Source organism: Lytechinus pictus, chromosome 11 (assembly GCF_037042905.1).
Source record: "Lytechinus pictus isolate F3 Inbred chromosome 11, Lp3.0, whole genome shotgun sequence".
Taxonomy (NCBI): Eukaryota; Metazoa; Echinodermata; class Echinoidea; order Temnopleuroida; family Toxopneustidae; genus Lytechinus; species Lytechinus pictus.
In genome coordinates, this window is record NC_087255.1 from 26,929,799 (window position 1) to 26,945,209 (window position 15,411).

General features: G+C 36.2%; 1 protein-coding gene across 1 annotated transcript in view; it reads right to left on the reverse strand.

The window, feature by feature from the left end:
* Window positions 1-1,739: 1,739 nt before the first annotated feature.
* The window catches only part of LOC129272053 (WD repeat-containing protein 36-like), a 30,776-nt gene continuing 17,104 nt past the window's right edge, over window positions 1,740-15,411 (reverse strand). Inside the window, exons 8-22 of the mRNA XM_064107071.1 lie at window positions 13,021-13,196; window positions 12,589-12,709; window positions 11,717-11,866; window positions 10,988-11,136; window positions 10,334-10,448; window positions 9,575-9,740; window positions 8,911-9,019; window positions 8,114-8,193; window positions 7,070-7,177; window positions 5,842-5,939; window positions 4,928-5,109; window positions 3,768-3,884; window positions 3,063-3,150; window positions 2,569-2,756; window positions 1,740-2,212 (exon numbers count right to left, since the gene is read on the reverse strand). Of these exons, the coding sequence (XP_063963141.1) occupies window positions 2,063-2,212; window positions 2,569-2,756; window positions 3,063-3,150; window positions 3,768-3,884; window positions 4,928-5,109; window positions 5,842-5,939; window positions 7,070-7,177; window positions 8,114-8,193; window positions 8,911-9,019; window positions 9,575-9,740; window positions 10,334-10,448; window positions 10,988-11,136; window positions 11,717-11,866; window positions 12,589-12,709; window positions 13,021-13,196 (1,997 nt within the window). The 3' untranslated portion in view covers window positions 1,740-2,062. The remainder of the gene's footprint in view (window positions 2,213-2,568; window positions 2,757-3,062; window positions 3,151-3,767; window positions 3,885-4,927; window positions 5,110-5,841; window positions 5,940-7,069; window positions 7,178-8,113; window positions 8,194-8,910; window positions 9,020-9,574; window positions 9,741-10,333; window positions 10,449-10,987; window positions 11,137-11,716; window positions 11,867-12,588; window positions 12,710-13,020; window positions 13,197-15,411) is intronic.

Sequence of the window (15,411 nt, forward strand, 5' to 3'; positions counted from 1 at the left end):
ATCATCATCGTATCATCTTAAACATCACCACCAACATCATCATCATAATTACCATCATCATCATAATCATCATCACCACCACCATCATCATCATGATCATGATCATCTTCACCATAATCACCATCATCATCATCATCATCGTCATCACCACCACCACCACCACCACCATCATCATCTTCATCATCACTATCATCATCATCACCACCACCACGACCTTTTCTACTCATCCCCACTCATCATTCTCTTTCTACCCCACCCCTATACCTCTCCATCTCCCTTTGCTGTTTTCTTCACCTTTTTATCTTCCCATTTTCATCCTCTTAAATTGATCCTCGAAGGGCTATGAAACTTATCAAAGATGAAACAAGACTCAAGACTGCAAAATCTCTCAATATTCCCACTCACAAATATCTCATTTCGGTGTAATCTCCATTTCCTCATTTCCTCACGATCAGCCAAAAGACAGCCATCGATATTCTATATAAGTTTTTTATGTTAAAACTGTCAATCAACAGTTTACTTTAATAAAAACCTGAAATGCATACATGTACAATATGTATAGAGTAAAATATATCATTGATTTAGCAACAAGATCAAAATTTATATAAGTTGATCAACTAAGGATAATTCTCACTGGAAAATCAAAGATTTTTTGTTGTTATCTTTCTTCCTCCCTTCATTCATTTATTGATTTATCTTTATTTACCGAACAAACTACATGTGATATAGCTCCAGATGATATATTTATATTTGATTTCTTCAGAAATTTGTTGAAGATTCTGGATATTACTCAATAAATTTGATACAATATTAAGTGGGCCTAGTAACAAATAACAATCATACAAATGATTTAACTGTAAATCTATTGTAAACCCCGTACTGATATTGCATTCAAATGTAAGTATGTATTCTAATATCTTACATTTCATGCCACAGCCATGAGTATTCACAATTAGATCAAGAACTGGATTGAAAACAATGTATTTTTTTTCTGCTTAAATTCAACATGATTTTTAAAGGAAAAAAAAACCGAGGATAATGATTATGAAAATTTAATCAAATTTCTCATTTTTTTACTGACTGAGTACATGATTAGCATTTTAAATCAAATACTTTTTTCACTGTGTCTTTTGGGACATACATCCAAACTGCTCTCATTCTGTCAAAACCTTTCCATGAACGACTAGTCTCCATCCATGGCAAAGAACAGAAACTGACCTTCTTCCCAAAACCATATCAAACAGCTTCATCTCTAGGAGACATTCTTCATGTTTATACCTAAAATCCCAATTCAAGCATTTTCTGGCAAATACTGGCAGATTCTTGATGCCAGCGGAACTTTCAACTTTTCTTTCTTCGCAGACAGAGTTTACACTTTGATAAGCAGCCATTTCCTTCTGAAGGTAGAGCATGGAAATATAGCAGACTCTGTGTAAGTAAACCTTCCATAACTCGAAACATTACTTTGGGCCAGAATATGCAAACGTGTCTATTCTTCATCTTCTTCATAAAGTCAAATAGATGTCTATGGTTCCAAGAGATTTTACATAGGTAAGGTCACCTGTTTATAGGAACCTCACCAATCAATTAGCATCTGGATTCTCTGGCCCATATTCTGAACTTGGGTTTAAAGTTGGGGTTTAACTATGGAGAGCCAATTGTAGCACAAATCACTTTTGGTAAATATTTAATTGATCAAATCATTGCCATTCAAATCATTGATAAATGTCTGAGAATGATAACTGAAGTATTTTTTTTTGTTCATCATGAAAGCAAGGGGGAGCAAAATAGTAAGCACAAGAAATACACGTTATGAAAAGAATCTATGATTTTTTGGTTTTCCATAATTTTAGCATAGAGTTAGACTGTGGTGATTTTAAACTGGCGTTCAGACATACAGGCATTTATGAATACACAAAAGATATGTCACGTTCATGCTGGCTGATTCCTATTCAGAGCATATACATTGATATCCAGAGTTGTCCGCGTGACTTGGATGGAAACATCTCTGGTCCTAAGGTCCATCGTTCAACAAAAAGAGTTCTCAGACCAATGCCATGGATCATATCTTAGCACTCTTCAAGTACTTGACAAGACAGAGGCTTTGGTCAAAATGGCGCTGGATGCGTAACCATGATGACTCCTGTACTTCCGCTAGTGAGGAGAGCTCTTCAGCTAAGTCTGGATCTCTTGCTATTGAGGCACCATGAAGCTAAAAGGGAAAAGAATTAGGAACAAACCGAAAGGGAAATATGTAAGCAGGTTTTCATATTTTGGCACCATATTGGGATTCAATGCAGAACATATATGATTCAATGAATATCAAAATTCTTAAAAGATGACATCTTGATGAGTTTACTATTCAATTTCTTGCCAAAGGAAAGTATGCCATGGCTGGGATTTGAACCCATGGCCCTTTGTTTCAGAGACAGGAGACTTATCCACTGGGCCACAACACTTCACTTAAACAAACTTGAATCAGATTCCATAAACGAAATCAAATCCAATAAAATCAGTTTTTAATTATGATAATGTAGTAAAATAAATGTTGAAGACTGAAACATTTACCTTGAGGAAGAGAGCTAGATATGCCTGTATGAGTTCATAATCTCTACCAGTTGTCAAGCGATGATGAAGGAAAGAGATAAATTGCCTCATAGCCAGCAACGACCCACCCCCAATAGGATCCAATGACCTCAGCTCCATGTCAATCTGAGATGGAGACAAGGACTTGAGGAACTTCAAGACTGCATCATCTGGGATATAAAAAAAAGGGAAACCACAATTAGATAGTCTATATTATTTGTTGAATATTAACATTTACCCTAATATCACGGTATGGGTAAAGAAACTCTACTTTTTGGAGATGATGAGAATTGGCTGGGTAGATTACATAATTCTGACTTACTTTTGTCTACACATAAAAATACTGCAGTATTCAGAGTTGTGCATGAACAGGGATTTAGAATGTGATTTGCATTGGTAATCTTACAGTAATACTGCAGTATTGGTGTATATGGACATGGTATCTAAGTTTTGAGAATTAATAATTTTGTACTCACAGTGCTCTGGGGTAGTCCCTTTCTCCAGAAGATTACAAAGGTCAGATTTCATCTCCATACTGGATAGATTCAAGACTTGGGAAGATGGCTAAATGCAGGATGAGAAAGGGGCACAAACTAAATAATTAAAAGTCGATAACACAAAGTGTACTATAAAAAGAATTTGAAATATTATGCAGTATTGATTTGTGTTCTAAATAGCATCTGTTTTGAGATGCGGAGTCATACACAAAGGAACATCATCTCTTTTAGAACATACACTTTACATACTAAGAAAAATGGATCATAACAACAATAATTACAACATTAAACCTGTAAAATCACATAACTAATAAAAAGACTCCATGTATCTGGATATCAGATCCAATCTGATGATTTGCGGTAAGAACAACTCCATGCATATCTGTTTTAACAACATACATTCTTCAATGTACACAAACACTGAATTATAATATAAAGGATAAAGGAGGGAGAGCTATGGAATCTCAAACAACATAGCAGTCCTCAAGAAGATTCATCCTGACACCTTATATCCAGTCGGACCATGACGATCATGAACAGCTTTTTTACAAAGGTAACTTACTTGATAACATAACAGAAATGTGGAGATAATGGTTGGACTAAAACCCATAAACAAAACATCAATACGCCACTACACAATTGCACAGTGGAATTGCGAAGCTGTGTTCAAGAAGCATTTCTTACCTTATCTGTCTCACCATCAGTGCTTGCAACAAACTTTGGTGTCAGACCCGCTACAGTAGGGAGGAAGAAGGGAGCTGCCTTGGGCGCCTTTGGAGGTTCTTTTGGCTTATTCCTTTTCTATTTATAAATGACAATGGATAGGAAAAAAAAATCATTCAATCCAAGATATGAAACAATATGCAAGTGTTCAACTGAGCCCTGAAACAGAAGATTTAACAATTAATCGTGAGGCTGATATTCACAATTGATCACACACAATAGTAAATGCAATCAATAATAGAAGCCAGCCCCATGATCTTGATCCCATGATAGCTAAACTTCATGTTGGAGATGCTTTGGTCAGTGTGTTTGAATGGAAATTGGGTGATCACCTTGAATACTAACAAAACAGAGACAAACTGAAGATTGGCAAAGCAGATAAGCACATGTGTAGGTGAGGATCCGGGGGGGGGGGGGGGGGGAGTGCAAGGTGCGGGCCCAACCCGTAAAATACGAAAATATAATTGTGCACCACAAAGAATACCTTCATTGCACAGTAAAATGAATGATGTTCAGGCTCTGGATCCGCACCTGATGTGGGACAGTCTATTATAATTGCTTGAAAAAAAGACCTTAACCGAGGCGGGAGAGCAACAATATTTTGCTCATTCTTCAGTTATGGCAGATTTTCTACAAGAATAATTTGAGTTTGCCACTTATTCTTCAGTTATACATAGGTACACTTGGGTTATTATTCTAATAATAATAACACTTATTTACCCAGGGTAGCCACTCTCAGCTGTAAGCTGTTCTTCCAGCGGGCCCTGCATAACATAATATGTTAATATTACCCTTCTCCATTCTCATACGTTGAGTGCCTGACAAAAAGGCAGAAGGTCCCATTTTCAAAGTCTTTGGTATGTTTCAGCCGGGGATCGAACCCATGACCTCCCGTCCTTGAGGCGGGTACTCTACCACTGAGCCACCATGTCTATCAGATTACATTTGAACCTTTATGTATTTCAGGACTTAAACTTTGATAGACAAATGCTATAGGGTTTATTTCTATATTACAGCACAAGAAAAAAGGGGAAAAATCTCGCAAGGCCAATGAGATGGGCATTGAGATCAGCCATTCTGGCATCCACGGCCATAGCCTAAATCCCTCATCCTAACCTTACCTTGATAAGATCTAGGTGTGTAAGACTCTGCCATCTTGAGTTAGGAAGCAGTGAAAGGGTAATCAATTCTTCTCCAAGCTGGTCAGGTGATTTAAACTCTGTCAATTCCTCCCCTTCCTCCTCTTCTTCATCTTCCTCCATCTCTTCATCTCCATCCTCAACATCCACACCACTGGCTTGACCTTCATTCCGTTAGAATGGGGAAACATATGAAAATACCTAAATTAACCCAGAAGAGTACAGTGTTTTTGCAGTTTCTTGAATGCTAGCAAGCATACATTTAATATGATAATAAAAAAATGTACTGAAACAGTTGATTCCAATTTCATTGGAGTATGGTGGTACTATTTATGAATAAAAGCCATTTAACTTTAGTAAATCTTTACACAAGGCAACAAATTTGGCAATGCAACAAATTTATATATCAATGAATGTAATAAACTTTTTGACCTTTATCCTAATTTTCTCTCCCGTGTGCATAAGTTGAACCCTAAAACAGTTATTCAGCTATTGCAAGAACAAGATACTTCAATATATGTAATGACCTCTCATCTCTGTCCTTTAATCTCATTCTTTAGTGACTGAAAGAAAAAAATATGGGCAGATAGACAACTAAAAAATATGCCTCCAGCAACCACATAGAATGAGTTGAGGCATACAAATTTATTTTCCTTGTGACTCCTCGAAGTTAAGTACTTTGTCTTGTCTAGGTATGATTCTAAACTGCCATTTAAACATCCATCATGGGAAAATAGAAAAGAATGAAAGTAACCCAGGGGAACATTTCATGAAAACGTATTCAGTAATTTGCACTGAAAACTGTTACAAGCTACTGAAATCCTTGCATCTGATTGGTTAAGAATGAATCAGTCAGTGAAAATCACTGACTATTTGCTTCATGAAACACAACTCACCCCTTTCTGCACTTGTTCCAGGTAGACTGATAAGAGTTGGTACATAATCCTCCGGTAGAGATCTCATGCTAACATGGCTGTACAAAGTCTTGTTGGACCTGGGGGGTGTTTCACAAAGATATAAGTATGACTTAGGCCGCACTTAAGTGCCGACACGTACATGATATGCAACGCGCAATCTTATTGATAAATACGCAGTAGTGCGCGTCTTCATGACACGATCTGCCCAATGTGGTCAAGCCTTTCATACCGTATGCAACTCGGTATTTAAGTACGACTCTGAGTCATACTTAAATCTTTGTGAAACATCCCCCTGATTTAGAAAGAATAGGCATTTTAATAAGCAATCAACAGGGGTGTGAATGATCACAAATAAAAAGAGCTGAAAAAAAGCTGAAATTGAAAGAGCTTCCATACTTTTGTAGAGATATAAAGCCAAAATAAGCTGAAATTAAGCTAAAATCAAAAGAAAAAATAGCTGAAGTCAGCTAAAAAGCTGAACTCTCATACCTGGTACAATCATTGAAACAATCCTTTTGGATCAGATATTCTTATGATTATTTTCAATTAGCATCTGTGCATATTTGTTTGCAATGCTATATGTTGAAGAGCTACTCATTAATCCTATCTAGCCCCAGCTGCTTTCCAGGGCCCCCGTCTTACAAAGAGTTACGATTGATCCGATCAACCACAACTATGGATGGCCAGCAACGTCAACATCTAAAATGCATGTTTGTTCAAATTATTTTCTAGTTATGTTGTTAAGTCATACATCCATTGTTTTCTTGAAAATTCAGTGTGCTTTTCTTTGCATACAAAGGACGTTGTGCAAATTTCCTGGAGAAAAATTAAGATATGTTGGATTTCCGTATAGTTGATGTTGATCGGATCAATCGTAACTCTTGGTAAGACGGCCCTGATCTCTCAACCAAACTCTGAAATATGATTTACAACGTCTTCTTGGTGGGGAATCTTATCAGTGTGAAATCTATTTCTATAGCGATTCCATGAAGTATGAACATCTGACCCCTATGAGTGTGACCTTCCTGATTTAATCTGTCTCTGTATTTCCAGGTCATATATACTCAAAAGCTCTCCAACTATCATGGCTGGAACAGATCATGAAGTGAAGTAAGAATGGAGGAAAAAAAATGAGGATGAGACATACAAAACATTGATACTTTCATGCTATATTGCCCTCTAGAGAGCAAATGTGGATAGGTCTTACCATAGATAAATTCCCAGATCGTCAACATGTGAGGTAGCCAGGAAGTCATTGGTAGGAGAGAGAGTGAGGCTGGTAACAGCTGCATCTACAAGGAAACAATCTATTAACCTGTAGGAGACGATATTACATAGAGATTGAGAGTTAAAGTACCACTAAACAGAAACACCTGTTATACAAGTATTTCACCAACCAACACTACTTCTACCACCTCCATCACCAACACTGCTACTTCATTAAGCAAGGTGTAGGTTTGCTCTGTATAAATCATGCATACAAAATACATTGTGTGTCGAGGGCTCCGGCAGAGTAAGATTTCCAGAGCTTGTTTCACAAGGAGGTAGCATAACTGCATATTTGGTAACATTTCATTTCAAGCAAATTACCTTAGCACAATGATTTCTAAAACAGACTTCAGTGTTCCAAAAACAAGTTTTCTTTCTTAGCTTGTCATTTTGTTACTGTTGTTGCAATAGGTACCTGAACCATCCTCAATCTCTAATTGCATTTTGCCAAACATTCGAGTAGTAAATATATTGGTAAACAATATCCTTTTGTATCTTGTAGATTAGTATATCCTATGTTTTATGTTAATAATCATAAGTATTCCAAGGCCCTACTCACAAGCTTTACTTTTAAAGGGGTCCTAAAACCAATTCGTCTATGCTATAATCTAATTGATGTATGTTTATGTACTCATTTACGTTGTATGTACATCTATTTTTATTATGATGTGATGTTTTTGAATAAATAGACTTGAAAATTGATAATTATCAGCGGAAATGCATTCAAATCAATTGATTGTTTGACGTTTACTCCCTGGCCAAACCACTGGCATTTACCATCACCACTACTACTACTTCCGTAAGAGAAATATTGGAAGAAGAAAGATAAAAAGGGAGGGGGAATAAAATGAGGAAAAGGAGATGAAAATACAGCATGAGAATCTCTATGACTGCTGAAGTTAACATGGTTTCTTTATACAAATTTTCCTGCCGTAAAAAGCTACCAACAAATGAAATGAACTTTCTTCTTCGCATAACTTACTTAGCAGTAGGAAGGTCCCATGTTCTCACTGTACAGTCCATGGATGCGGTGATTAACCATCTAGCATCTTGGCTGAATGCCTGAGAATAGAAGCAAAAAAAAAATAAATAGATTTCGTCAGATTGGCTCTGATTCACAATGGTGATTGTGAATCTATGGATTTGATTCAGATTTTGGTAGCATGTGCTCACATACTAGGCCATCACATTAGGCTCAGTCACACATATATAATCAGTTGGAATGAAAAAAAAAAAAACGTAATTTTTTTTAACACATTGGGAGAGCTGAATAGCGGGGGTAAACTTAACCAGCAGGTGGACGAAGAACAGTTATTTCATTTCAGCCGATACTGCTTCATTCTGAATAAGTGTGACAGACCTTTAGCAAAAATACAAATAATGCAAAGGATAATCAATGTTTTCCTATGTTAATTCATGAAAATGAGGAAAGTATCATTAAAAGCAAAAAGCAAAATCGCTGAGTGGCACGCCTAACTTTGGTGATTTAAGCACACATCATATCTGCAGCAGAAGTGTGCATTAATAAGCCCTTTGTGTATTTCACCTCATTCATTTACCACGTTCAATGAAATAATATTGTGATGTCACTTTACAGTGCAACTGTACATTTTGATTGTACGTATGGAAGATGCACAGTCAACATCCTGATTTCTTACATGTATGTACAACAAGCTAACTAGGCATTGTACAATTTGCATTTAAGGGCGCTTAAAAAAAACCCCAAGGTATTTTGCACAAACTTTTAGTATTAAATTTTGTGTGTGAAAACAACCGTACCAAGTCTGTTATCCTGTTGTGATGTCCTGAGAACCTTCTAACTATCCTCTTCAGATCAGCATCTACAACATGTACCGTGAAGTCATCCGTCACAACGGCCAACATGGAACTGGGTAGTAAGGAGGATAGCATGAGTTTAATAAAATTAGAACTAGATAGATTCTCGACTGCATACAGTCAAACGTTATGCCTCCGCCATTGACAGATCAGGAGAATGTTACACACCAAACTTTTGGTCATTAATGATGCCAGCGACCGTGTGCCCCCTTAATTATCTGTCATAATGGCGAACACAGAACTAAAGGCAGGTGAGCATGAATTCGATTAAAACATAAGACACAAGTAGAAAATGAGAAACACTGATAGATGGCTCATTACATAAAGCAATCAATATTTTTGTCATCTAACTCCCATTTTTTTCCATTTCTCTGTTTACCTTGATATTACATTGTTATGCTTATGCATTTTGACTTTCCTTTATATACACTTTAACTATATGCATTTATATGATGTATTTATAATTGGATGTATTTTTAAAGGAAAAGAATAAATGAATTGATACTGAAGAAAACTAATTAAATTGAAAAAAAAATCAATAAGTTTTATGTCAATGTTTTTTTTTGCTATGACAAGTGAACTTTCTCTGTAATATGTTTGAACCAACCTTTCTCTATGCAGTAGCATCTGGTTGATAGGAACACTGAACTCCAGATCGTGGAGAAGGTGCTTCTTTTTGAAATGCCAGAATTTAAGATGACGATCCGCAGACCCTGTGATAACAACCTGGTTGAGACCATTGATTACCAGACCCCGAATCGCTCCATCATGCGCTATGAGCCAAAGAAATATAATTAACATTACAACAATATTCTAAAATTTATCCATAAAATATCATAGAAAATGTTTATTTGTTTCATTCAAGAGCTAACACTTCACTTGGTTACTCCACAGCAGCAGAGTATCTAGGAGTTGCAAACAGACGGAACAAAATGATTGCATCCATGCAACAGGATAATAACCTTACAAGCCGATAAATTCAAGCAAGAAAATGTAGAAATTCTGTTCAGTAGTCTATTTCCATAGTTCTACTTGATTGATAATATACAAAACAAATTTATATGAAACTTTATCAAAAGAAATACACTTGAAAGGAGAAAATAACTTTTTTCTGAGCTTTGGATGAATATAAACATGGCAAAGTTTAGAAAGCAGAAGAATGCAGAATTTGGAGTTTACACAGCAGAAGACATTTTTTAAAACATTTAGAGTGCAGAAATCTTTGGGCCCTGATTGAGGCATTGACAATAACATAAATGTATCTATAATGAAAACATAAACATTTAAATGAAAGAAAAAACAAAATAAAAAAGTTTCAGTAATAACCATCTGATAAGAACAGATGAAGGCTACAGGAAAATCTCACCTTTAGGATCACCATAGGGTCCTCTATGAATACCTGATTGTATGTTATACAGATCAGCATCACCCGTGCTCCAGCCAACGGCTACAAAGTTTCCACATGATGATATATCAACAGCCTATACAAGACAGATATGAAATGAACTATGTTTACACAAAGACGGGAAACTTGAGTATCAACGTGATGACGTCACAATTTTTGTCATTGTTATTTAACTAATTATCTAGAAGGAGCATAATATAAATCATCAAGAGCCTCAATTAGGTAGAAATTAGTTTGACAGGGCCCAAGATATGCTCAGGAATAGGCCTGAGTCTTTACATTTATTTTGAAACATGTTTAAACACTATTAATAAACAGGTGTTTAGGGTTAACCAGCGGGGGTAGAAAAAAACACCATAAGTTGCTGAAATTTCACATTTTGCACCTTGCATCCATGAAATGGCCATCTACTTTCCATACTTCCTTGCATTGTTTTGATTTAGTTGGAAAATATTAACACAATGACAAGTATCCACTTCTTTCTTGACTTTGAAAGATCATTTTATGTTACACTCGGTCAACACCATGAAAGTCTACATGTGGGACTACATTATTGGCATTGTTGTGGTCCTGTGTCCTGGTATTACATCTAGGAAATGTTGTAGAATCCCTCACCATCGCCTGGACACCCGGAACTCCTTTGAAGCGATCATGTTTGATTTTATGCTTGCCCATATTGCTCTTCTGGTAGTTCCATGTTGTCACCATAGGGGTGCCCCGATGACAGGCGGCAATACCATCCCAGTCACTCTCACGACTTGTTTCTGAAGAAAATGAAAGGTTAAAGAGTACCAAAATGATGATGAACTGAAAAACTGTTTATTGCATTTCAGCATGTTCGATACCATATTTTGGTAGAGCAAAATTTTGTGGGAATCAGTAGATTGGGGCCCGAGATATGACCTCATGAATACATAATTAGCCTGATTAAAGTCAATGTAGTGTTGGTCTGGTACATAACATTTAGAACCAGGCCAATCATACACTGAGTTTGATTGGGCATATGAATTCATGGGGCAACATATACCAAACCTGGGTTGTGGGGGAATTTCTTCATGCTTTACTGAAATATGGTATAAAACATGCTGTCATGCAAACTTGGAAAATTAATGAAGTCACACTTCAGTGGCCCTGGTAGTTGTAGAAACGTTGGCAAAAAAGTGATGAAAAGTGCTCTCTTATTGTCTAACTTCAAAGGGAACATCTATGCAAGTCATTTTCATGAGGATGAATACTAGGAAAAAGAAACTATTTTTGGTGTCATATCAAAGAGTCAGTGATCCTCGCCCTGTGGAAAGTGGAAACAGGGACCTAATGTCCACGCTGTAATAAATTTGACCTTACCTGCAGCAAAGCATGTGATAGCTCTCATTTGTTTCCATCCTTTCTTACTGTCTTTCTTCTTCCCTGGTGCCTTGTCATAGGCCGCTACACCAAGGTCTTTGTTATGCTTGTCGTGGACCGTAGAAAAGGATTTCAGTGTACCGTCTTGACCTGATAAATTAAAATAATAAGAATAATGATTACATTTATAAAGCACTTTATACATTATGTGATTATTATCACCCCAGACATCGTATCCTGGCATGCCCCCACACAATATATGCATTGCTCCACTCCTGGAGAGCATTCCAACAAGAGTTCTAAGACTCACATGCTTGGCAAACTACATAGGATTTTGCATCCTACTGGGTACTCATTTAACACCTGGGTGAGAGTGGCAAAGTGTGGATAAATGCCTTGCCAAAGGATGCTAGGCTGCGGTGAGGATTCGAAAAACACGACCCTCTGATTATAAAGCGAGTCAGAACTGCTACATTACAACGCTTCCACATAAAAATAATGATACATATGATTTATGTAGTGCACTCTAATTGGATGATCAATGCGCTTCAGAGCAAATTAACAACAAATATAAAAGAAAAGTTCATGAGGGGTGGTAGTTATGTACAAAAAACTTATTGCAACTAAGGGAATTTCCACTCACAAATTGACATTATATTCTATTACCAGAGCTGCCAATATTCATTTCCTCACTTAAAGCAGAATCCATCCAGATATCATGAAGATAGTAAAAATAAGAAAAAAACAAACATTGAAAATCTGTATTTTTCTGGCTAAATTCATCCAACTTTCAGGAAGGTCTTCTGAGAAAAAAGATCGTAGATGATTTCAGCCTGCTTGAGCTGATCTCACGTAACAAAATTTCAACCTACCTGCACTCAGAATGGTTTTGCCCATTTTGCCATAATACTTGATGCTGGTTGGTGGAGCACTGTGACCTTTCCTCAATCTCAGGATTCTTCCACTTCCATCAGGTTGGTCAAATATCCATACCTTCATGTAGTAGGATAAGAAAAAGTACCATCATCATCATCATCATCATCATCATCTTCATCATCATCATCAGAGTAGTGAAATAATCCTCACCCCAATTATCATTTCTATCATTATCATGATCAATATCAACATCATTATCTTTTAATTTGTAATTCTCATTATCATCATCGTTTTTTGTAATCATCCCCTTCCTACCCATTCTCCTCCTCATCATCATCATTATCATCCTCATGATCATGTATGATGTCACATGAACTAACAGAAAGTCTATCCAAAGTTTTATCCTATCAGAAGCTTTAGAAACCAACCTTGAGAGTATTGTCCCCACCATTGGTGACTAGAATAGGCTCGGATGTGAGGAATGAGACAGCAGCTACAGCCCCAGAATGAACATGCCTCATCTGGGCCTGTAGGCGGCGCTCTTCAAGATTCCAGACTGCAAGATGACCTGCCGTACTCCCAGTCACCATAATTGGATTGCCGTCTGGAGAAAGATATGCGATATGTATCATAATGGAAGAAAAAAAAAAGGGGGTAAACCTTCCCAGAACATTTTTTATCATTCTGGTACATTCCTTCAGCAACACATACTTTCTTAGCTCTGAAATGACTATGAATTGAGATCTTGTTCCTAATGGATCACTGATGTAAAATAAAGAAAAGAAATAAATTAAGTCTTTAAATAGGGCATATTTAACTAATACTTGTCAATTACTCATAATTAGAGTAAAAGAAGCAATTAATTATCACATTACATACTTTTTGCAGTAATTTTTGTTCTTTTTGCAACCCCTCTATTAAAATAACCACAAGTTTTTCTTGTTTTTGCTCTTTCTTTAATATCCTTTTTTACCAAATGGGAAGCCACTAAGCAAGCAAGTGAACTGTTTCATGTCCTCAGATAGAATGAAGACAGTATTTCATTTCATTATGTGCATGAATGTATGTATGTACAAAATGAGAGATTGAAAACAAAATTAAATGTAAACTAAAATCCCATTAGGTGTACATCCACTTTGACTACTTCCATTGGGTCTCATCATAGATGATCTAAAATCATTTTGTTTACGACCAGTTGATCTACTTAACCATTTGGTCTAATTGCCACAGAACCTATTTACCATTTTGACTAATTTCCATTTGGGCTCCACCCATTTTTCTATAACCCGCATAGTCTTAACGGTAAGACAGTAGTTGCACTACACAATTATTTCATGAGAAAAGTCTTTAAAATCAAGGTAAATTGCCACCATATTATCATGGATCTAGTTCTTGTACAAAATTACCTTTATGAAATCATGAAATCTTAGCTCAAACCGTTCATTCTGATAGCTAACACAAAAAGGCATGAGGGACAGCACATTAATATTGTTCGGAAAAATACCCAACGTTTTATGGAATTCCGTGCTTATTTTGCTCATTTCTCAGCAATTACACATTTTCTTCCAGAGTCATTTGGCACATATTTTTTATTCATACATATACAAACACTTAGGTGGTCATTTTATTGGATTGGGTTCAAACTCTTTTTGAGATTGTTACAACAACTGGTATTTATCTTTAACAAAACTCTGTCATTAGTAGATGAATTATTCATGAACTAAATTTTCATTTGACAAAAAGTGAAAAAATAAGTAGAGGAAGTGGAAATATATGATTATATTGTTATTGTTCGTTTTACATGTATTAATATGTTTTATTCCTACAATGAGGCCAATTTATACAAGCTGTTGTGCTTTCTTTGACCCCTCCACATGTAATATATCTCTAAATGTCAATGATTTGTATATGTGTACATTTTTAACTGTGGAATAAAATTTGAATTAAGACCTTTAGGGTAATAGAATTAACCCTAAACAGGCCGGGGGGGGGGGTTGAATCAAACCCCTCTCAACATTTTCTGCGATCATTCCGCCGCGCAAATTTTTTTGACCATGCCACTCGCAGAGTTTATACTTTTAAGTCTCGCACATCTTTTGAGACCAAATTTACGACGCAACATTTTGTAAGTGCATGTCAGACCAAAAATTGTTCCAAAACGTGATTTTGTGTACAAAGTCAATGCAAATTGAGTTTTCTCATCTTATTCATTAAGATATGATTATTTTTACTTTAAACAGCTAAAATCAATTGATATTAGCATAATTATGCTTCAAAAAGGTTGTGCAATAAATCTGGTGAAAAAAACAAAGAAAACAAAAGGTTGAAAAACAATGAAATACATAAGAAATTCATAAAACAATAAAATACATAAGAAATTGATTTCTAAACCGAAGTTTTTTTCAATTGCGATTGTTAAGAATGCTACAAAGAATATTTTGACCAAAAATTAGCATTCTAGGAGCTTTATTTAGTGAATTAGAGCAAAAAGTATGATTTATGCATAAATTAGCATAATTAACTCATATAAAATAAAATCTCATTATTTTTTAAAATTTTACCATATAGCCTTGTAGATTACATCGCACACTACCAGCGTGCAAATTTTTGCGGCGCTCGCGTGATCGGCGGCCAAGATCTCAGGGGGGGGGGGGGGTTGATCAACCCCCCCCCCCCGGCCACAGAACAGCCAAAAAAGCCCGGCCTAGTTAGGGTTAATGTCAAATAGCCGAAGTGAGTATTAGACCAAGTAGTAATCAGACAAAATGGATACCTAGACCAAATGGCTTAACCCTAAATAGACTGGGCTGTTTTGATGC